Consider the following 22,376-nt stretch of genomic DNA (forward strand, 5'->3'; position numbering starts at 1 on the left):
CTGCTCGCTTCAGGTCTTTCCACAACATTTTGAATGGATTAAGGTCAGGACTTTGACTTGGCCATTCCAAAACATTACCTTTATTCTTCTTTAACCATTCTTTGGTAGAAGGACTTGTGTGCTTAGGGTCGTTGTCTTGCTGCATGGCCCACCTTCTCTTGAGATTCAGTTCATGGACAGATGTCCTGAGATTTTCCTTTAGAATTCGCTGGTATAATTCAGAATTCATTGTTCCAATCAATGATGGCAAGCTGTCCTGACCCAGATGCAGCAAAACAGGCCCAAACCATGTTACTACCACCACCATGTTTCACAGATGGGATAAGGTTCTTATGCTGCAGTGCAGTGTTTTCCTTTCTCCAAACATAACGCTTCTCATTTAAACCAAATAGTTCTATTTTGGTCTCATCCGTCCACAAAACATTTTTCCAATAGCCTTCTGTCTTGTCCACGTGATCTTTAGCAAACTGCAGACGAGCAGCAATGTTCTTTTTGGAGAGCTTTCTCCTTGTAACCCTGCCATGCACACCATTGTTGTTCAGTGTTCTCCTGATGGTGGACTCATGAACATTAGCCAATGTAAGAGAGGCCTTTAGTTGCTTAGAAGTTACCCTGGGGTCTTTTGTGACCTCGCCGGCTATTACACACCTTGTTCTTGGAGTGATCTTTGTTGGTTGACCACTCCTGGGGAGGGTAACAATGGTCTTGAATTTCCTCCATTTGTACATCATCTGTCTGACTGTGGATTGGTGGAGTCCAAACTCTTTAGAGATAGTTTTGTAACCTTTTCCAGCCTGATGAGCATCAACAATGCTTTTTCTGAGGGCCTCAGAAATCTCCTTTTTCGTGCCATGATACACTTCCACAAATGTGTTGTGAAGATCAGACTTTGATTGAGCCCTGTTCTTTAAATAAAACAGGGTGCCCACTCACACCTGATTGTCATCCCATTAATTGAAAACACCTGACTCTAATTTCACCTTCAAATTAACTGCTAATCCTAAAGGTTCACATACTTTCGCCACTCACAGATTTGTAATATTGGATCATTTTCCTCAATAAATACATGACCAAGTATAATATTTTTGTCTCATTTGTTTACCTGGGTTCTCTTTATCTACTTTTAGGACTTGTGTCTGATGTTGTTTTAGGTCATATTTATGCAGAAATTTAGAAAATTCTAAAGGGTTCACAAACTTTCAAGCACCACTGTATGTGAACCTGTCAACATCATTGAGCACTGTATCATTTACCATGATGTTGGGTGTCTGGTAGGGCTTGCCAGGTCGGGGTTGGTACAAGACTTCAGTTTTCTTGGTGCTGACGGGAAGGCCAAAGTTTTCACATGACCCAGACAGCCTGTCAGTAATTGCTTGCACTGACTGTTCATTTGTGGCACTGAAGGCACAGTCAGTCATCGGCAAAAAGGAAGTCTCTAATTACGGTCTCTTTCACCTTCGTTACTGCATGCAATCGGCGCTGGTTAAACAGCCTTCCTGTCTTGTACTTGATGGCTATTACTTCCTCACAGTCACAGAAGGCATCAGTGAGCATGGTGGAGAACATGATGTTAAAGAGTGTTAGCGCTAGCACACAACCCTGCTTCACACCATGTGGCACTGGGAATGCTTCTGATGTTGCACCATCATCCTGTCTGTGGGCTGTCATGCCATCATGCAACTGGTGTACCATAGTGAAGAAGCGTTCTGGACAGCCAAACTTGGTTATTATCTTCCACAGACCCTCACAGCTAACTGTGTCAAAGGCCTTTGTGAGATCGACAAAGGTGGTGTAGATTTCACTGTTCTGTTCTTGGCACTTCTCTTGTAGCTGTCTAGCCACAAAGTTCATGTCCACTGTGCTTCTTCCAGCACAAAAGCCACACTGGTTTTCAGGGAGGAGACCTTGTTCTAGGTGCTGGACGAGGCGGTTGAGGAGAACTCTGGCAAGGATTTTGCCAGCTATGGACAAGAGCCAAATTCCCTGATGACTGTCACAGGATTGGCAGTTTCTTTTCCTTTTGTAAAGGTGTATGATGGAAGCATCCTTAAAGTCCTGGGGTATGACACCTTGCTTCCATATAGGCTGGAAGATGTCTGCCAGTTTCTGGGTGAGGACAGGACCTCCTGCCTTGTACATATCTGCAGGTATGACGTCAATGCCATGTGCCTTTCCCCTAGAAAGTTGACTGATGGCCTTTTGAGTCTCCTTAATGGTGGGTGGTGTACCAAGTTCCTGGTTGACTGGGATCTGTGTAAGACATTGGATGGCTTTGTCATTGATGGATGATGCACGATTTAGCACAGCTGCAAAGTGTTCAGCCCAGCGCTCCAAGATCTTGGCTTGGTCTGTGATGAGCGTTTTCCCATCTGCACTGAGGAGGGGGGAGGAGGTAGAGGGTTGAGTTCCATAGAGGGCTTTGTAGAAGCGCTTGGTGTTTCTTGTCTGTGAAGTACTGGATTTCCTCAGCTTTGGCACCAAGCCAGTTGTCTTGCATCTTATGGTGCTTGGCCTGGACTTCCCTGCGGATGTTGGTGAAGGCTGCCCTCTTGGAAGCTGATGTGGGGTCATCCATAGCAACTTTGTGAAGATGGTGTTTTTTGACCAGGAAGGATGAGATCTGCATGTCGTTCTCATCAAACCAGTCTTGATTTTTCCGTTTTGTGGGTCCTAGCTGCTGGAGGGAGGTTGAGTACAGCACCTTCCTAAGCACAGACCAGTCTTCCTCAACAGGGGAGCTCCCAAACTTAAGGCCTTTCAGTTTGCTATCCAGGTCACTGGCAAAGCCTGCCGCAACCTCAGCCTGTTTAAGTCTGGAGACGTTTAACTTCTTGAAGGTCTTCTTCCTCTGAGACCATCTTTTGGGCAGGAACTGTATCTTCATTTTGGACACAATCAGCCGATGGTCTGTCCAACAGTCAGCAACATACTTGACTTTGGTTATGTTCACGTCCTGTCTGTCCCTCCTCCTGGTGATAATGTAGTCAATCAAATGCCAGTGTTTGGAGCAGGGGTGCATCCAGGATGTTCTTTCTTGGGTCGGCAGACAGAAGAGGGTGTTAGTGATGAGGAGATCAAGCATAGAGCACAGTTTTAGGAGAAGTAGACTGTTACTGTTGCAGTTCCCCATACCGTGAGGCCCAATCACGCCATTCCAGGTTTGATGATCTGTGCCGAATCTGACATTGAAATCCCCGAGGAGGATTACTTTCTTAAACTTTGGGACTGCTGAGATGAGGGTGTCGATTTCTTCCTAGAACTTGTCTTTCATCTTGTCTGGATTGGTCATTGTTGGTGCATATGCACTGATGAATGTTGCGCTTTTGTTTTGACCCAGCGAGAGTTGGAGAGTCATCAGGCGATCATTTATGCCCTTTGGCAGGCGGTCACGCTGGAACATGAAGTGGGACTTGATTGCAAATCTGACCCCTGCCTTCTCTGTGTTCTTCACTGTGGCCACTCCAGAAGGTGTAGCCTCCTTCCTGTTTAGGTAGTTGACCCTCGCCGGGTAGGCGCGTTTCACTAAGGGCTGCAATGGCAATGTTGTAACGGGCAAGTTGTCTGGCCACAAATGCTGTGCACCATTCGGGTCTGTCAACTTTGGTATTGTCTAATAAGGTTTGCATGTTCCAAGTGTCGAAGGTGAGTACTGTCACCTTGCATTTCTTGTCTTTTCTTGTTCGACCGCATGAATTGGGATTCCCTCCAGCTACAGTCTGCTGGTCAGGTTGGGCTAAGGCAGAGTTTGTTTTGGGCACCTTTTCTAGCCCCATCCTCATGCTGTGGAAGCAAGTAGAGCAATCCTGAAAAGGGCTGTTCGGTCGCTTAGGGGGCTGCCAGATTCCACTGCTGCCTTGGTCCAGTAGAAGATGACTACATGCCCTGAACCACCTGTTTGCAGGCTTGTGACTGCAGCTTGAGTATAAGCCGCACTTGCTGGTTCGCCACTCCCCTATCACCACAGGACTTTTGAAGTCATGGCTTGCACTGCTAAAGTTGATTTAGGTGAAGAGTCGCGCATCATCAGCCTCACCCTCTCATCCCTGCTCATCTGGATCCAGTGGCAGGATGGAGTCAAGATAATTGGGAATGAGCAGGGATGCAGGAGCTGCCAGAGGGTTGACAGTAAACGTAGCCAGCCGAGTGCCTGTGGGGCTCCACTCCAGGTTTTTAACCGGGTTGACTCCCTGGCTATTTGACCCATAGCTGGGACAAACATTGGTGAGTACCAGGGCGTGCCCACATGCCGGTGGGTCATGCATACTGCACCTCTGGGGCCGTTTGTTGCTCCAAGATACAGTAGGTCAGCTTTGAGTCTCAAAACCCAAATTACCAGGGTGGCCAGCGAAGAGGCCTTGTAGGAGTCTTGGGTAAGGAGAGGTTATAACTAGCAAGAGGACTGATGCCATAGCTGCTTCTTGGTTCGCAAGTAGCTGCCTGCCAGCGGCTGGGGACAGTTGGGCTGGGTTGGGATAGGCCAACTACAACCTAACTACAGCACTACACTTATTCACTTACCCCTGTGACTTTCATCACCCCACCCCAACGTCTGCTTATACTAATCTGTTATTTGACAATATTTGCATCCATATTATCATTTTATTCTATTTGAGTAACTTTTTTCCCTTACTGGCATACAAATATTTTTATTTTACCCTAAAACACTAAATACTATTCTTGTACGGAAAATCTCTACACAAGTACAGAACCAGTCTTTAATATAATCCTAAGAAAAAAGGCATTAAAAATACATGTTAGGCCCCAGTCACACCGCCCGAACTTTGCTGGAACGTTCCTGGAGCGGTGAAAAAATTCATCACCGCTCGTAACCGTTCACCACCGTTTAACAAAAGTTGGCCCCCGTTAAAGCAACGCCGTATACGCTCGGCCACCGCTGATGTTTCTCGAGGGGCCCTCCTACCGCTCCGAAAGTTTTGAGCTGCACAAAATATTGCAAGCGGTGAGGAGGGGGCAATTTTCCGCCCCGGCAAAGTTCACCCCCGCTCCACCAACGCCCAGTCAAAGTTTGGCACCGCTAGACGCAAGTTCGTGGACACTTGGGTCCGCTAGGCCAACGCAGAAATCTTGAACGCTGGAGCACCGCTGCTTCGCCAGCGTTGCCCGGGCGGCGATTAAACGTTGCACAAACTTCGGTGGAGCGGTTGTAAACGTTTTACGAGCGGACACGGGGTTGCTGGAACGGTGTCGGGCGTTGAAGCAGCTATCCATGGCGGCGATGAACTTTGGTTTGGCGTTGGTATAGAGGTGTCGGAGCGGGACCAGAATTTGGCTATAAATACGGGTAGAAATGGACCAGGAGTTCATTTGGAATCGAGCTGCTGTTGAGTTCAGACCTCATCTATATCGAATTTGCTCAAAGTTACTGTAAAACTGTATCACCATGGATGCTGAGAGACTTGCTATGATTGGTGCTAAACCAACTTTATACCCCCGCCGAGCCAAAGCCCGCATGCGCAGAACGCCGCTATACCAATGCTCGTGTCACCACTAAACCAACGCTCGCTATCGCTCGCTACCGCTAAACCAACGCTAAAGCAACGCCGGCTTCAGCGGTGCACCGCTAAGCCAACGCCCGTGTTTTCGATTTTTTTCCCATTTTGTGCGCGGTGACGAGCGTTGTCGAAATTCGGCCCCCCCTCCCTACCATTCAAGGAACGCTCCAGCAAAGTTCGGGCGGTGTGACCGGGGCCTTAATATATAGATTAGTGACAATTTTAAGGAAAAAAAAATCCCATTTCTATTCAGATAGGCATAGTCTCTTCCACAACGACAATTTTCCCATTCCCAGGGCAGAAGGGCTCACTGAATGGATTGATCATGTTGAAAATGATACAAATCGTATTCATGCTGTAACTTTCACAGGCACCAGATCTCAACCTGACCAGAGACTTATGGGTGATTTTTTTACTAACGTGTGATACAGTGCTCACCACCATGATCATTTGAGGGAATATTGTACCTTTTTCATTACAGTTCCAGGTACACTATATGGCTAAAAGTTTGCGGACACCTGACCATCACACTTGTGTATGTTTTATAAACATCTCTTCCAGATTTAGTCCTCCTTTTCGGCTAGAATACCCTTCACCATTCCGGGAAGGCTTTCCGCCAGGATTTTGGAGTGTAGATATGGGGATTTGTACTCATTCACACATGAGCATGAGGGAGGCCGGGTTTTGATGTCAGGGTGAGGAGGCCTGGGGTGCAGTCACCATTCCAGTTCATCCCACATTGGGGTTGATGTTCAGGCCACTGAAGTTCTTCCACTCCAACCTTGGCAAACCATGTCTTCATGGAGCTCGCTTTGTGCAGAGGGGAACTGTCATGCTCGAACACGTTTGGGTCTCTTGGTTCTAGTGAAGAGAAATTGTAATGTTACAGCATACAAAGATATATACAATTATGTACTTCAGACTTTGTGGCAGCAGTTTGGGGAAAACCCATTTATGGGTCAGGTGTCCAGAATTGATGCTGTGGCTGTTCTGGCTGTACATGGTACTAGACTAACACACTTTATGTTGGGTTTTCCTTTGTCACTCATATCTAGAGCTTTTCCTCGTCAGCTATGTGCTCCCTATATTGAGGTATTTGGAGTTTACCTTTAGCAGATATTGCTAAATATCACGCTGTGAGATTTTTTTTTTTAAATATAAAATCACACTCAAATGTATGTAACCCAGTTTCCTACACTGACTATTAAAGCCAAATGATATGCTCCCATAAAGTGTAGCTTGGTAAAGAAAAATAAATAAATACATAAATAACATAGCTGCATGAATGTTTAACACCCATTACAAGGATAATGCATTAATCATACCATTTTAAATGCAACATATTTATTGTTATAGTTCCATAATTGATTATCATATAACATCAGACAATCTATAGCTATGCTTCTAGGGAAAGACCATCATCCATCAATAATTTAGTACGTTACATTAAAACTAAGCTTCAGTTGACTGATCTAGTACAGCAGATCACACAGAACATGATGCCTACTGGGCAGACACATCCAGCTCCATCTACCAGCTTTGTCTACAGTAGTTTGTTATTTTAATTAGATATTTTATTAGAAGTGTTTAACGTGTGAGTGGGGCAGCACGGTGGTGCAGCGGTTAGCACTGGTGCCTCACAGCAAGAAGGTTCTGGGTTTGAAACTCACAGCTGATGGGGGCCTTTCTGTGTGGAGTTTGCATGTTCTCCCAGTGTCTGCAAGCATTTCTTCCAGGTGTTCTGGTTTCCCCCATAGTCCACAGATATGCAGTTAGGCTAACTGGCTACTCTAAATTGCCCGTAGGTGAGAATGTGTGTGAATGGTTGTTTTGGGTGGAAAGTCCTTGATGTCCACCCTGGGTAGCTCTCCTGAGCTAGGTAAGAAATCTGCAGTAAAACAAACAGCCAACTCTGACACACGAGGGGAAAAAATCTGAGTCAATGCACAGAATAAACAAGCTAAATACATGAGTCAACGTTAAATGAAACAATTCAGCAGTAGATTCCATTCAAGTTCATTCTTTAATTATTGTTACAGTAGAAGGAATGCAAAATGACTTCACGATTGTCCCTTCATTATTTAGACAATTTCTCACTGTTCAGAGCTCGTCTGGGTTTATATACGTGGACTCCAAATGCAAGCTATCCGCATACACAGATTAAATTTAGTACATGTTCTCGTTTATTATTTGCTACAATTATGACAAAAAAAACCAAACAATAGCTACAGGACCATTTGAGGTTGTCCTCAATCAGGTAGTTTGACATGGCTGATAGATATCTCTGCCAGTGTAACAATTAGTGTCATAACATGTGCTGGCGTGCTGGAACAAATTTTAAAAATTAATAACAGATAAGACCACAGATGCAATAGTGAGTCAGCATAAGAAAACTCCTTTCTACATTTTGCTATTTTTTTATGCTACTCTTCTAAGTGTGACCTGCTGCCTCAAACACAACTTTGTAGTGTTTCACTCGATGGGTTTGACATACCATGTGGTCTGGAGATGTGTGTGCGCGCGCGTGTGATGTCTGGAAGCACTCCTAATATAATGACTTTAGTTAAACCATATTATGTTCATAATTGATCACTTGCAAGTGCAACAAGCTTTAAGGACTAGGTTAAATTATCTGTTCATCAATTTCCAGAACTGAAAGTTTGCACTGACATAGAACAGGCTTACTCCTGCAAATCCAAACCTCAGACTTTACCTTTATGTGAAAAAGATGAAATGATGAATGCTACCAGTGACGATACAGAGCTTTACTTGGCTCCGAAGATCCCACATTTTATGACGTAATGAATTTGAACATAGTTAAAGATTCTGACTGCAAAGTTGAATTCTAGGCAAAATGTTCCATTTCTATTGCTGTTGAAGTTTCGAGATGTTTCGCTGATGCACACACCGTGTATCCTCTGTGTAAATAAAACGCGTCCCGCATTTTACAATTCCGGAGACTGCCGAAGCAAGGTTAGATGACGTCATTTTTTTCTGGACAGATAACTAAATCATTCTAGCTAGCGCTTAGCTATCTTAGCCTTAGAATACACGGGCTCGACTCCACGGTAGTGAGTATAGAGTTATACACCTGATGTTTTGATTTTACAGAGAAAGAAACGAGAACACAAAAGCAATAACAGAGAAAAGATCTTTTGTTTCATGGATCTATTGGTGAATGTCAACCACAAATTACATCCCTGTGACTCAAAACTCTCAGAGGTCGATGCAGAATCACAATGTTTTTTCTGTGTGTCATCTTGGTGTGATGCAGTTCCATCATTATGCTAATTAATTAAAGCTCCTCACATTCAGCTGTTTCCATAGGGCCATACTAGTCTGGTTAACACCAGACCATATCACAAGTGAAATATGGTCTGGAATCCGCCTATTGAATTTCTCGTAGGGGAGGTGTGGTTTACGATTGTCAACGGCCGTTTATTGGACGTTGCGAATGTCTATTATTTGGCGTATACGTAGCCCATGGCCAATCATGGCAGTTGTACCCGGTGACGTAGTTAGAGCAACGAAGAGGCGAAGAAGAGAAGGAAAGAGAAAGAGAAGGCAAAACAAAAATAGGAAAACAATGGCACCGAACGATTACTGCCGTTTGTGCAAGACAAATATGAGAGAAGCTGGTTTGGTTAGTTTGGTTCGTATCGCTCGCCGCCATGTTAAATGTGATCCGTAAACAGTCCCAAATAAACTACAAGCTTCCGTTTGTCGAATAGTACGCGTCACCGTCTTTCCACCCCTCCCCACTCTCTGATTGGCTCCCTAACTCAGGTGAGCCTTTAGACCATAGTTTCCATGCTGTCTTTTCAGATCGGAACGATTGTGCAAAGCAGCATGGGATTTCCCAGGCTAGGGCCATACTGTTTACCTCAAGAAATAGGATATTCGGTCCCAAAATGGAGAAAAGTGACCTTCAGCACGTCAAAATGATCGCATCTCAGGGACGTTGTGGCTCAGGTGGATAAGGTGCCATACCATAAATCCGGGGACCCGGGTTCGATTCCGACCCGAGGTCTTTTCCCAATCTCTCTCCTGCTCATTTCCTGTCTCTACACTGTCCTTTCCAATAAAGGCGGAAAAAGCACAAAAAAAATCTTTTAAAAAAAATTATCACATCTCGTCCGCATAATATCGTTCTTGTGAGACAAAGGAAAATGCCATGCACAACAAGAAAATTTCAGATGACTTTGCAGTCAGCACCTTTAATAAAATGAACACTAACTTAATTTTGGGCTGCCTAATGAAGACCTACTGAAACTCTAGTACTAATACCTGGCAAGATTTCCCCCCAATAATCAAAAGGCAAATTATGATCCAGGTTGCAATTGCATAAGTACTTGATTTGACCTCGATCCAGAATATTCTAGATCAAGTACTTCTAGATCAAGAATAAGGCTTAGGTTTGTTTGGGAAGCCCCATTATCAAAACAGTTTTGATAAGATATGAGCAATGTTGAATACAGATATTTTGACAACAGCTATGAATTAGTGACACTTGCATAGTAATAAAAGAAGTAAAAATAGTGGAGTTTGACTAGTACTAGAAATGAATGGTCACAATGACATAGCACTTCGTGCTGCATCATCTTTGGATAAAACTGATCGCTACCATTAACAGTAAGCTAACTTGCCGATGAAAAAGGAATATGACGGTTCATACTGACATATAGACCTTAGATATAAAATTAAACACTTTCAGTTTTCTCTCAACAGCTATTAATTCCCATTTATATCCAGCTTTCAAGCAAAAAGAAAGAAGAAAATTTTGGAAAGTGAGTTGATAAATTACTGCACACGATTCAAAAGTTACTGAGTATTCTATACATCCTTTCTACCATCTATTATATGTACACATGGTCAGGAGTAGGGAGAAGAAAGTGGGTTGGTGGCTGCTTTGCCCATCTTATGAAGTACCATGCCTAAAATCAGTGAATAGCAGTACAAAAAATTACAGACACTACACCATAACACTGTATTTTTTTTTTTCAGGTTTCACTAGTTGTTAGACCAAGAGGTAGCACTTTACATACAACAAAACAAAAAAAGTAGGTATAGGTTATAACCCACGGTGCGTACATATCGTATGTAAAAATAAATAAGAACTTGAATACCATACTTAAAGAAATAAGATATTGTTAGAAAATAGCTACTGTATGTATCAATAAAACCATATCCTGTTTAAAGTTCATAAGGAGACTTGGCAAGACCAACAGGTTTAGAGGACAAAAGATTCTACTTTTTAGTAGACTTATTTGCCTGTTAATGAGTTTGACTGAGATTTTGTGTGTTTTGTGTGTGTGTACACGGCACTTACTTTTATTTCATGTGTGCCAGCACACATTTAAAGTCTTTAAGTCCAAAGAAAATGATTACCATTCTCTCTCACTCTCTTTTTAGTTCTCTGATCTCTTTCATTCAAAACTTCCAAGTTCAGAAGTTTAGGGGTAAATGTCTATTGTCTGTGTCTGGAGTGTGTGTCCTGAAGAGCTGTGTTAGAGAGAAGACTGTAGATATGAGAACCGTGCATTGTTTAGCTAACAACCTGACGCCCTCCCCCTCTCTGGCTGCTTCTACAGCCATCACAAACTCCTTGTACAGACACACAATTTCTTGAAGCTTCCTTAGAGCCTCACTGCCATCAATATCACCATGGTAACTTCCACAGTCTGAACAGGACACTTGAAGGCAAGCTGCTGCTAGATGTACCAAAGCTCCAAAGCTATTGCCCAATGAGAGAAGAGCATCATCTGGTGCCCAACCAACTCGCGTGGCACGCTGACATCCTGAGGCCAGCCTCCGTGCCTCAGCCTGCACTAAACAGCGCTCCGTTTCTGAAAAGGAATTGCCATTCATACTACTAGCCTTTTCACATGGCCCCTTCTGGCCTGAAGGATTTATTGCAGTCTCTCCATTCTTAAGCACCAGGAGAAGTTCATCAATATCTTTGTGCAGGGACATGTAGCCCCCTTTAAGCCCAGTACCTTTTAGGCCTGTTACGTATCGTCTTTCTTGAAGATTACGTAGCGGATTGTCCAGTGGGTTGTAACCCAGGGGCCTAGGCCGGGGTGGCGTAAAGAGAGGACTAAGCTCAGAAGAAGTTGAAAGGGGGTGAGGGGAGTCTCTTAGCAGAGACAGGATGTTGGAAGAAGGGGCAGAGGAAGGTGCAGTGGAGGTCTGGGGTGGTTTGTTGATTCGTTTCTGACGGGAGAACTCGTACACTGTCAGATCATCATCAAAACCACACAAATCCTCAGAATCCCCACTAAAGCAATTGGCATAAACAGTATGACACCCACATGCATCACGGTGGGGTGTGCCAGTGCTAGACGGAGGAGATGGCCTTTCCAGATTATCCTTTGCAACAGTGTTTTTTTGCGACTTAGGCTGTTCAGATCGGCATGTTCCCAAGCGTGAGAAAAGTTCACTGGAGTCTTGTAACCCATTCTGCTTTAGGTTTGGATGACCAGACAGTGAAGTTCTTCCACTTGTGTCTTTCACATGCGAGGCCACCTCTTGTGGCCCATCTTTGAGTTTCACAACAACCACCTCAGCATCTTTCTCTGTCCAATCATTCAACGCAGGTACTGAAGTGGCTTTTGGAGATTCCTTTTTAGAGTCCTTGTAATCATCTGCATCCTTAGATGCTTTAGTGTCTGCTAATTTATCACTGCTGAGTGCTACTGTCCCCAAAATTTCCTGGGATCGGGTGAGATACCAGGGCATGTCCTGGATCTTTCCACGTAGTGCTGAAGCAGACAAACGCCCAGAAGAACTCCTGCTGCTAAAACGCCTTCCAGTCCCAAAGGGATCTTTGGGATCCATGCTTATAGAGCCTCTGATAGCCACAGACGGGGGTGGAGTAGCAGTCAGAGTTGAAGCGCTGGTCACTGTGACTGCAGTATTCTCATTCCTCAGTTTGTATTTAAGATTCTCATGGCTCAGAGAGACTCCTTTACTCAGAGGAGGGCCCGGTGTAGCCCCGTTCCGTTGGGACCAGGTACGCAAAGTAATCCCATTTGATGGTTTCTCATCTTCAGTTTTCAGAGCGAGACCAGATGATGACTGAGAAACTTTGCATATGGGTTTGTCAGGTTCTGGGGGTTTTGCAAAAACTTCTTCTTTCTTGGGCTGCAGAGGAGGCGGTGATTGGTGTTCTCCTGTTTTCTCTTCTTTCGCTATTTCACTATTAAAATCGAGAGGTTTTGTGATATTTTGAGTATCATTCGAAAGTGTTGCAAGATCCACTGTGATTGGTACCTGGGATTTAGTTTGCCGTACTGCTGTGATTAAGGGGGAAGACCGTGGTGGTCCAATTGTAGTAACAGGTTTAAACTCCATAGTGTCTGGCTCCATCTCCAAAAGCTCAGAGGATATGTGAGCATTACGGGCAGGAACATCTCCATTACACTGCTGTCCCTTCTTATCCAAGACATGATTATTTGGGATAGGCATAGGTTCAAGCACGGGTTGAGGACGCAGAATCACCGACGGCTGCTGACCCTTCAGCTCTCTATTATCAAGAATATTTTTTGCAGGTGTGAGATCTTTAAGGATGGAAGCATCCTTCTTTAGGTTGTTTCTATTAATAGGTAAAGAATTGTCACTGTGTGGCTTGTCCAAGTGGCTTTGCATTTTTGAAGCTTCTGGTTCCTCCACATTGATCTTTATCGCAGTTTTTTTCAGAGCATGTCCCATTCCATTCACATTTATTTTCTTCTCTGGAAGAAGCATAGAGAAAGAACAATGTTAGAGTAGGATTTCTAGAGAGAATACACATCATTTAAGACACAAATTATACAGAACATGTACACTCCTGTTTAGGAAAAGCTCGCTGACCTGCAGGTTGTTCTGAAGTTGGTGGAATGAGATGATCCTGTGCATCAAAGAATTCATCTTCTGATTCTGACCCACTGTTTCTGGTGTCCTTTGCCAACTCAGAAACTCTGGATACTGTTCTTGGTGGTGGAGGTGGAGGTTGAACTTTTGGTCTGGACAAAGGCCCTTTAGGCTTTGGTTCCTCTTTCTGGTGGAGGTTCAAGTTTCTCAGATCTTTCTTACATGCTGGATGACTACGGATCCTTGCTAAAAGTGCTTGGACGTTGAAGCCAGCTACTGTAGATTTTATGCTATTACTACTACCCGAAGCCAACACGGCATCAATGTCTGCAGGTCTATAATTTTTGTTTTCATCTTTATTAATCTCTTCCAAATCACTCAGAGCATCATCACTTGCTTCAGGTGGGCTTGGAAGGGAGTCAGACATTTGGGAGAGGTCACTGTATCGCAAGCCACTGTGCTTATCATAGAGCAAGTTAGAGGGGGGGTTTGATTTCTTTTTCTGATTCAGGTGTTCAGGGATCTCGAGCAGGTAAGGATGGTGGACATCCTGGTTAGAAGCACCAGTAGCCTGGTCCGATTTGGGCATCTCCTCCTGAAAAGAGTCCAAACGAGCAGGCCATGTCATGGACACTTTGCTAATCTCCTCAAGGGTGTTAAATGAGTTACTGGACAAACTAGAGAAGCTGCTGTTGACTCTTGGGTCTGTGTACCATCCTGTTTCTAGAAGTGCATCTACTCTTGCTGCATAATCCTCATCCTCAAAAGAACCGCTTGTACTTGTTCCTTCTAGAGCACCTTCTACTACCTTCTCCTCGTCTTCTGTCTGAGTCACAATCACCCTTATTGTGTTTGTTTTGGCCTCTTCTTTTTCTTCCTCCTTCTCATCTTCCCTGTCATCGTTTGTTTGAGTTGAGACAGTGTCCTCAGAGACTGGTGTGTCTATCAGGTTGTCCATGGCGTAGTCCTCATCTGAGCTCTCGTCTGAGTCACTGCCACAGCGGAATCCAAAGCCTAAAGAATTAGATTATAGCATTAACAATCAAAGGTTTAAAGCGTAAGGAATAGATGTAATTCTTGAAATAATTTCTATTTTACCTTCTTCTAAAGGTATACGACGTATTTTGGGGCGAGGGCCCCAGCGGAACACGTTCATATTTGGATCCACTAACAATTTGCAATAGCCTGCCAGCAGACATGCCAAGTCCTTAGCGGCTACAGAATCCATTAGCAAGGCCAGGGGCTGTACACAGAGAGTGAGAGAGGGGAAACAAACAAAAACAAAAGCATACATATTGTAAAACTGTGTGTAGGGTATGACTATTTGCTCTGAAAGGATACTTGAATATAAAAGATAAATTCATAAAATCTCTAAATATGGAATATAAAAGGAAAACTAAAGAAATGTGAAGAAATATTCACATTGATCATATTGTTTGCATACACCAGAGAGGAACCGTCAGGGCCTTCTCGGCCTTCAGAGAAGGCTCAAACATATCAGTATTTCAAAGGTTATATTTAATTTCTTTCATAATTCCATTATAATTATTCTCTTCTAATTCTAAATTGACCTCATTTTCTATCAAAGTTGCTTCAGAAATGAAAGGGTTACTGTCCTGAAAACATTAAAATAGAGTTATCCAATGAAATTTTTTTGTTTGTTGTCTCTAGGGTGAGAAGAGTTTAGAGCTGCCTCACTCATTGGTTAGGACTTCATTGCCGGGACAGAAGGCCATGGCAGTGTATGTTTGTGTAGGGAGTGACAGATGAAATAACCAACCAGATTTTCATTTGTAGTGGGAGGGATCAAAAATTTATCACCCTAGGACTTCTCAAAGGCCAACGCGAGCTTAACCCTCTGGAGTCTAAGTGCCCGCCGGTGGGCAATTTGACACTTCTCCAAAAACACATCTGTAACCCTGTGAGTTTTTGTCATTCAAACATATAAGTGACACCATTAAAAACCTTGAAACTTCTAGTTTTCAAATATATATATATATATATATATATATATGAAATAAATTATACAGCTGGCCCTTTTTAAAGAGAGTGAAAAGAAATCTTTGGATTTTCTGTACTGTCTGACTGCAGCAGCCCCCGAGGCCACACCTATCGCTATTCACATGTAAAGTACCCGGTGCTTGAGTGGCTATTCAGAGGTGAGAGCACGCCCCATTCAGCCAGAAGGCAAAGGCAATGTCCTGCCAGAGCACATGGAAAGTGACGGGGGGTGGGGGCCATCAGAGGTGTTTCACGCCCATCTAATTAGTATTCGACTAACAGAGACACTGGCTTGACATACAATTACTTTTTTACATTTTGTATGGAAACAACAAAACATTTCTAAATGCTCTTTTTACTTTTATGCAGCCAACACTTTTGTTTACAAGGTTCAAACTTCAAAAGTCTTGGCTAGATATATTTATTGTGTTTTCTTGCACTGTTTGAAGACCTCTAAAACCTGCTTTTTGTACAGTTGTGTTTACACTCAATTTAAATAAAACGTGTTTGTATTACATTCACTTTACTTTCATATTATTTTTTGTTAGGCTTTTCAGAATACAACCATATGTGCCACTTTTGCATAGATGTTTACAGTTAGTTGAAATACTTGAAAATGTCAGGGTATTGCAAACAGCCTCAAAGTCTCTGAAAGGCCTTAGACTCCAGAGGGTTAACCATGAGCCAGCGCAGTCACCTAGCAGTGAAGTCACCTTCCAGCCGGTGTAGTGTTCATCAGTAGTGTTAGCAAAGCCAGTGCTATCAAACGCAAGTAGCACAAGCTAACAACCAAGAAACTGTCTCCAGACTCTTCTTCCACACACATGCAGTAATGTCATAATTTCATATGGATAAAGTTGTTGTTGTTTTTTTTTTTTTGTGAACTTCCCCAAGTCCCTCTATTGTAAAATATGTTAATTTGTTAGGTTCCGTTAACGGTTCCACTATTGTTTCTGATGGGGCATTAGTGTAACACACTTGTGGACATTATTGTGCTTGGGATGTCTGGAAAGGGGTAAGCTGGCTGCGTGAATCCTGTATGGACAGTATTCATTAATACAGTATATTTTTTATTTTTTCCCCAAGATATAATGTTTATTTTTTGATGTTTGAATATTTTGACACATATCCACTGTTTGTATCAGATCAAATATGTAAATTAGCGTCGTAAAATTCCGTGTGAAAAGTCGAGTGTTTTTCTGAGTAGCCATTTGGCTGGGTGCTAACTGGTTTATTATGTGATAGGGATGCCAGAATGCGTTCCCCTGTCTCCGTGTGTTGATATCCCTGTCATTCATTGTTTTCCAGGTATGCTTGCCCGACTATGTTAAGAAAACACTTAAGATGTGTCAGATATATTATTCATTACTGTATTGTTCATTTCATTTACTGTACATTGTAAATTACACTATACGATCAATATTAAGTGCACGACTATTATGGTCTGTTATCTCACAGTGTAATGTAGCCAGCCTACTGAACAGTATGTAGCCTACAGTATGCAACTTTTTTTTTTTTTAATCATACTTGGGATGTCTGGAAAGGGGGATACCAGAATTCTTTCCCCTATCTCCGTGTGTTGATAGCCCAGTCATTCACTGTTTTCCAGAATAAATGCTGACAGATCAACTCTTCACCTCCTCTGCATCATTTATTAGCCACACAGAGACTTTTAGGGTGTATTCAGACCAGGATAGTTCGATAGTTCACTTGCTTTGGTCCGAACCAAATGTTTTTTTTATTTTTTCATTTTGGTGTGGTTCGCTTTCACACTGTACATTTTAGTAAGCGGACCAAAATCTGTCAACAAAGCCATGCGCCCTGAGGTCGTTCAGCTATTGGTCAGAGACGACACGCGCACAAAGCATTAAGTTCAAAAGTAGTCACGGAGGATAGCGCTGATGTTCATCATGTTGTGACAGTTCTGGCTCTTCACGCAAGTCGCTAGTACCGCCACTTTTTGAAAGAATGTCCCTGATTTTAATGTAGGTCTGACGGAGTTTCTTCACTTTTAGCCGACATTGTTCTGGGGAGCGCGTGAACCCCTGCTCCTTCATTTTCTCACTGAATACAGCAAACACGTCGGCATTTTTGTGTGTTCTCTCCAAAAGCTCAGATATGTGGACATCTGCCCATATATCCAAAAGGGTAGGCGTTTCTTCCTCGGCCCACGTTTGTCCCCTACTCATTTTTTGTACTCTGTAGTCTAGCCTACCACTGGTCTGAAAGACTGAACGACTGTTGTAAGGTTCCCTTGACAACCGAAACAGTGTTTGCACTTTGCGGTGGAGTGTCAAGACTCTGTTTCCCATAATGCTCGACAAACGACGGAAGCTCCCGAGGTACAAAAAAGCAAAACTGTCGGATTAGGTCCGGTCTGCTTTCACACCTCCAAAAGGTCCGCACCAGGGTTCCTTTGGTCCGGACCAGAGTTCAGTGGTTTGTATTCAGACCAACCCAAAAGGTCTGGACCAAGGGAAATTTGGTTCATTTGGTCCGGACCAAACAACGTAGGTGTGAATACGCCCTTAGTTATTATTAGAGTAACTGACTGGTGAAAGTCGGTTATACACATTCGCCCCAGTATTTTTCACTCAGACTTAAATATGCATTTCCCTATGTAATTTACTTAGTTACTTTTAAAATCAACATCGACAACTACATACAACAGAGCTACCTGGCAGCCTGTCGCTAATCCCTTGCAAAATCCTTTGCCCTGTTGCTTTTTTGGTGTGTCTGGCTAAGTTTTGGCTGAGCTGAAGTCCCAGCTCTAATACTAACGGTTCGCCACTGGCATATACCTTCCATGTATTTAACATTTTTGTTCTGATTCTGCAAGAAATCCCATCTGTGGACCCACCTGGATATCATGTAGGTAGATCTTTAGCATGCTGACCCTGTCAGACTCAGAGAGCACTTCTACACGGCTGATATAATGGAAGTCTATAATAGTCGAGATCATGTTCAGCTTGTGGTTTAGTATCTGACTGACACCAAATCGTGCTCCCACCAACAAACTCACCAACGACTCCCGGTCCTGCAGCTGAGATACACACATAAATACACACCTATCATCATCCTCATCATTCCTCATACACAGAATGTCTGCCAAGTAAAACAGAAATATATTACTAAGAATCTCAAAAATAAGGATTAGGTCCTTGTCCATTATTATTAAACTATTATTTTATCCCATAAAAATAAACAGTAGCCAATAGGTTCGTAAAAGTTAAAAGGGAAATAAAGAATAAAACTCAGTAGATTTTATTTATACTTTCATCAGGAAGTAACAAGGTGCTCTCACCAGCATGGTGGCATTATAGCTTCTTCCACTATATGATATCAGTTCTGCCATCTGAGTTAGATATGCTAACCTGGCCTGAGGTACTGAGATTACCTGAGAGAGAGAGAGAGAGAGAGAGAGAGAGAGAGAGAGAGGTGAAAGAATAGGGAGAGTAAATCCATTATGGTGAGCATCACAAAAACACATACACTCATGCCCATTCTTCTCAGTTTTTCCACACAATCCCATATCGCTGTAATAACTGTATATATATATATATATATATATATATATATATATATATATATATATATATATATATAAAACCCATAACTGTAATATTTTTTCAGCCCTAATCTACACAAAAATGCAAAGCTTACTTTCTGACGCGGTTCGAGCAGTGACTGGATTTTCTTCATATGGCCTGTAAGAGCTTTCCGCAGATCTTTTTCTCTCATGTTCCTCAGTAATGTGGGCGAAATAAAACTCTCCAATCCAAACTCCTTACTGAAAGTGACACAAACACAGACATGCACACAAACATTTTGCTATTTAACGATCATAATGGCCATTTGATTGGCAGGCAGATAAGCGGTTAGGTTATTCAGCAAACAGTTGTGTTAAAGGGCAGAAAAATAGCTGCCATTAGTTCAGAATCAGGGATCGGATAAGCAGGTAAGCTAGTGCATGATTGTTATGATGCATTGATGACTATGAAGAGTGTCCCAAACACAAAGCTTGACGAGATTCAAGGTTGCAAGTGGAAGTGCCTCCAGACTGGAACATAGCGAGTATTTAATTGTACTATATAAATGCTGTATATTTGAGTTACAAGTGTATCAGGATACATGTGTGCCAGTGTGAGACTTACGTAATATTTTTGATAGATGCTCTTGTAGTTTGTCCACAGCTGGCCAACCTTTCATGCATATGCAGTGCTGCTAGCCTCAAAGCAGTGTTACATTTCATCTCTACGGCAAATCGCTCCTGCAGCACATCCCCAACACTCTATACACACACACAAACACACACGGCAAATCCCAATACTGCGTCTTGAATCACAAGAAATTGTACCCAATGTTTCACATGCAGTAATCAATTTTACTCAGACAACATACACTTTGACTTGAGCAAAATCACTAAACAGACATGGGTCTTTATGCTTGTGTCACACACTGGCGTTTCAGCCTTGCGTATGTACGGCGTATCAGGATACGTGGCAGTAAGAAAGGAACGTCACAGCATCGTCAGCTTACATAGCTAATACTCTAGGATGCGTAACACGATCTCCTTGTACGCCAGGGTGCGGCGTATTTTTAAGTCCGCACTTAAAAATCCGTAGCACATACAGTGGATACAAAAAGTGTACACACCCCGTTAAAATGATAGGTTTTTCTAACGTAAAAAAATTAGACCACGATAAATAATTTCAAAACTTTTCCCACCTTTAATGTGACCTATAACCTGTACAAGTCAATTGAAAAACAAACAAATCTGTTAGGGGGAAAAACATTTAAAAAAACCAACAACATACAATAAGCTGGTTGCATAAGTGTGCACACCCTTGAACTAATACTTTGTTGAAGCACCTTTTGATTTAATTACAGTATTCAGTCTTTTTGGGTCAGAGTCTATCAGCCTGCCACATCTAGACTTGGCAATATTTGCCCACTCTTCCTTGCAAAAGCGCTCCAAATCTGTCAGATTGCGAGGGCGTCTCTTGTGCACAGCCCTCTTCAGGTCACCCCGCAGATTTTCAATCAGATTTAGGTCTGGGCTCTAGCTGGGCCGTTCCAAAACTTTTTGGGGGTCATTGTCGTGCTGAAAGATGAAATTCCTTTTCATCTTCAGCTTTCTAGCAGACACCTGAAGGTTTTGGGCCAAAATTGACTGGTATTTAGAACTGTTCATAATTCCCTCCACCTTGACTAAAGCCCCTGTTCCAGCTGAAGAAAAACAACCCCAAAACATGATGCTGCCACCACCAAGCTCTCTGTGAACCATGGGCTTGGTGTTCTTTTGGTGATGCGCAGTGTTGTTTTTGCGCCAAACATACCTTTTGGAATTGTGGCCAAAAAGTTCAACCTTGGTTTCATCAGACCATAACACATTTTCCCACATACTTTTGGGAGAGTTGATGTATTTTTTTTGCAAAATTTAGCCGGGCCTGGATGTTTTTCTTTGACCCTACCTCATAGTCCAGACATATGGAGAATACGGGCGATTGTTGTCACATGTAGTACACAACCAGTACTTGCCAGAAATTCCTGCAGCTCCTTCAGTGTTGCTGTAGGCCTCTTGGCAGCCTCCCTGACCAGTGTTCGTCTTGTCTTTTCATCAATTTTGGAGGGACGTCCAGTTCTCGGTAATGTCACTGTTGTCCCATATTTTCTCCACTTCTTGATGACTGTCTTCACTGTGCTCCATGGTACAGTGCCTTGAAAAAGTATTCATACCCCTTGAACATTTTTCACATTTTTCCACCTTACAACCACGAACTTAAAAGTTTTTTATTGAGATTTTATGTGATAGACCAACACAGAGTAGCACATAATTGTGAAGTGAAACGAAAATGATAAATGGTCTTCAAAATTTTAAACAAATAAAAACCTGAAAAATGTGGTGTGCATTAGTATTCAGCCCCCTGTACTCTGATACCTCTAAATACAATCCAGTGCAATCAATTGCCTTCAGAAGTCATCTAATTAGTTAATAGAGTCCTACTGTGTGTAATTTACTCTCAGCATAAATACACTTGTTCTGTGAAGGCCTCAGTGGTTTGCTAGAGAACACTGAAGAACAAACAGCGTCATGAAGACCAAAGAACTCACCAGACAGGTCAGGGATAAAGTTCTGGAGAAGTTTAAAGCAGGGTTAGGTTATAAAAAAAAATATCCCAAGCTCTGAACATCTCAAGAAGCACTGTTCAATCCATCATTCAAAAATGGAAAAAGTATGGCACAACTGCAAACCTACCAAGACATGGCCGTCCACCTAAACTGACAGAGCGAGCAAGGAGAGCACTGGTCAGAGAAGCAGCCAAGAGGCCCATGATCACTCTGGAGGAGCTGCAGAAATCCACAGCTCAGGTGGGAGAATCTGTGCACAGGACAACTACAAGTCGTACACTCCACAAATCTGGCCTTTTTGGAAGAGTGGCAAGAAGAAAGCCATTGTTGAAAGACAGGCATAAGAAGTCCCGTTTGCAGTTTGCCAGAAGCCATGTAGGGGACACAGCAAACATGTGGAAGAAGGTGCTTTGGTCAGATGAGACCAAAGTTGAACTTTTTAGCCTAAATGCAAAGCGCTATGTGTGGCGGAAAACTAACACTGCTCATCGCCCTGCACACACCATCCCCACTGTGAAACATGGTGGTGGCAGCATCATGCTATGGGGATGCTTTTCTTCAGCAGGGACAGGGAAGCTGGTCAGAGTTGATGGGAAGATGGATGGAGATAAATACAGGGCAATCCTGGAAGAAAACCTGTTGGAGGCTGCAGAAGACTTGAGACTGGGAAGGAGATTCACCTTCCAGCAAGACAATGACTCTAAACATGCAGCCAGAGCTACAATGGAGTGGTTTAGATCAAAGAATATTCGTGTGTTAGAATGGCCCAGTCAAAGTTCAGACCTAAATCCCATTGAGCATCTGTGGCAAGACTTGAAAATTGCTGTTCACAGATGCTCTCCATCCAATCTGGCTGAGCTTGAGCTATTTCGCAAAGAA

General features: G+C 42.9%; 1 protein-coding gene across 4 annotated transcripts in view; it reads right to left on the reverse strand.

Annotated features, from left to right (window-relative positions):
• Positions 1 to 7,541: 7,541 nt before the first annotated feature.
• Positions 7,542 to 22,376, reverse strand: part of frmpd1b (FERM and PDZ domain containing 1b) — a 123,196-nt gene continuing 108,361 nt past the window's right edge. For all 4 annotated transcript variants that reach the window (XM_060927900.1, XM_060927901.1, XM_060927902.1 and 1 more), the window contains 7 exons: positions 19,520 to 19,656; positions 19,029 to 19,155; positions 18,670 to 18,762; positions 18,226 to 18,408; positions 14,463 to 14,607; positions 13,365 to 14,378; positions 7,542 to 13,246 (listed from right to left, as the gene is read on the reverse strand). In XM_060927900.1, the coding sequence (XP_060783883.1) occupies positions 10,959 to 13,246; positions 13,365 to 14,378; positions 14,463 to 14,607; positions 18,226 to 18,408; positions 18,670 to 18,762; positions 19,029 to 19,155; positions 19,520 to 19,656 (3,987 nt within the window). In that variant the 3' untranslated portion in view covers positions 7,542 to 10,958. The remainder of the gene's footprint in view (positions 13,247 to 13,364; positions 14,379 to 14,462; positions 14,608 to 18,225; positions 18,409 to 18,669; positions 18,763 to 19,028; positions 19,156 to 19,519; positions 19,657 to 22,376) is intronic.

The sequence above is a fragment of the Neoarius graeffei genome, chromosome 8 (assembly GCF_027579695.1).
Source record: "Neoarius graeffei isolate fNeoGra1 chromosome 8, fNeoGra1.pri, whole genome shotgun sequence".
Lineage (NCBI taxonomy): Eukaryota > Metazoa > Chordata > Actinopteri > Siluriformes > Ariidae > Neoarius > Neoarius graeffei.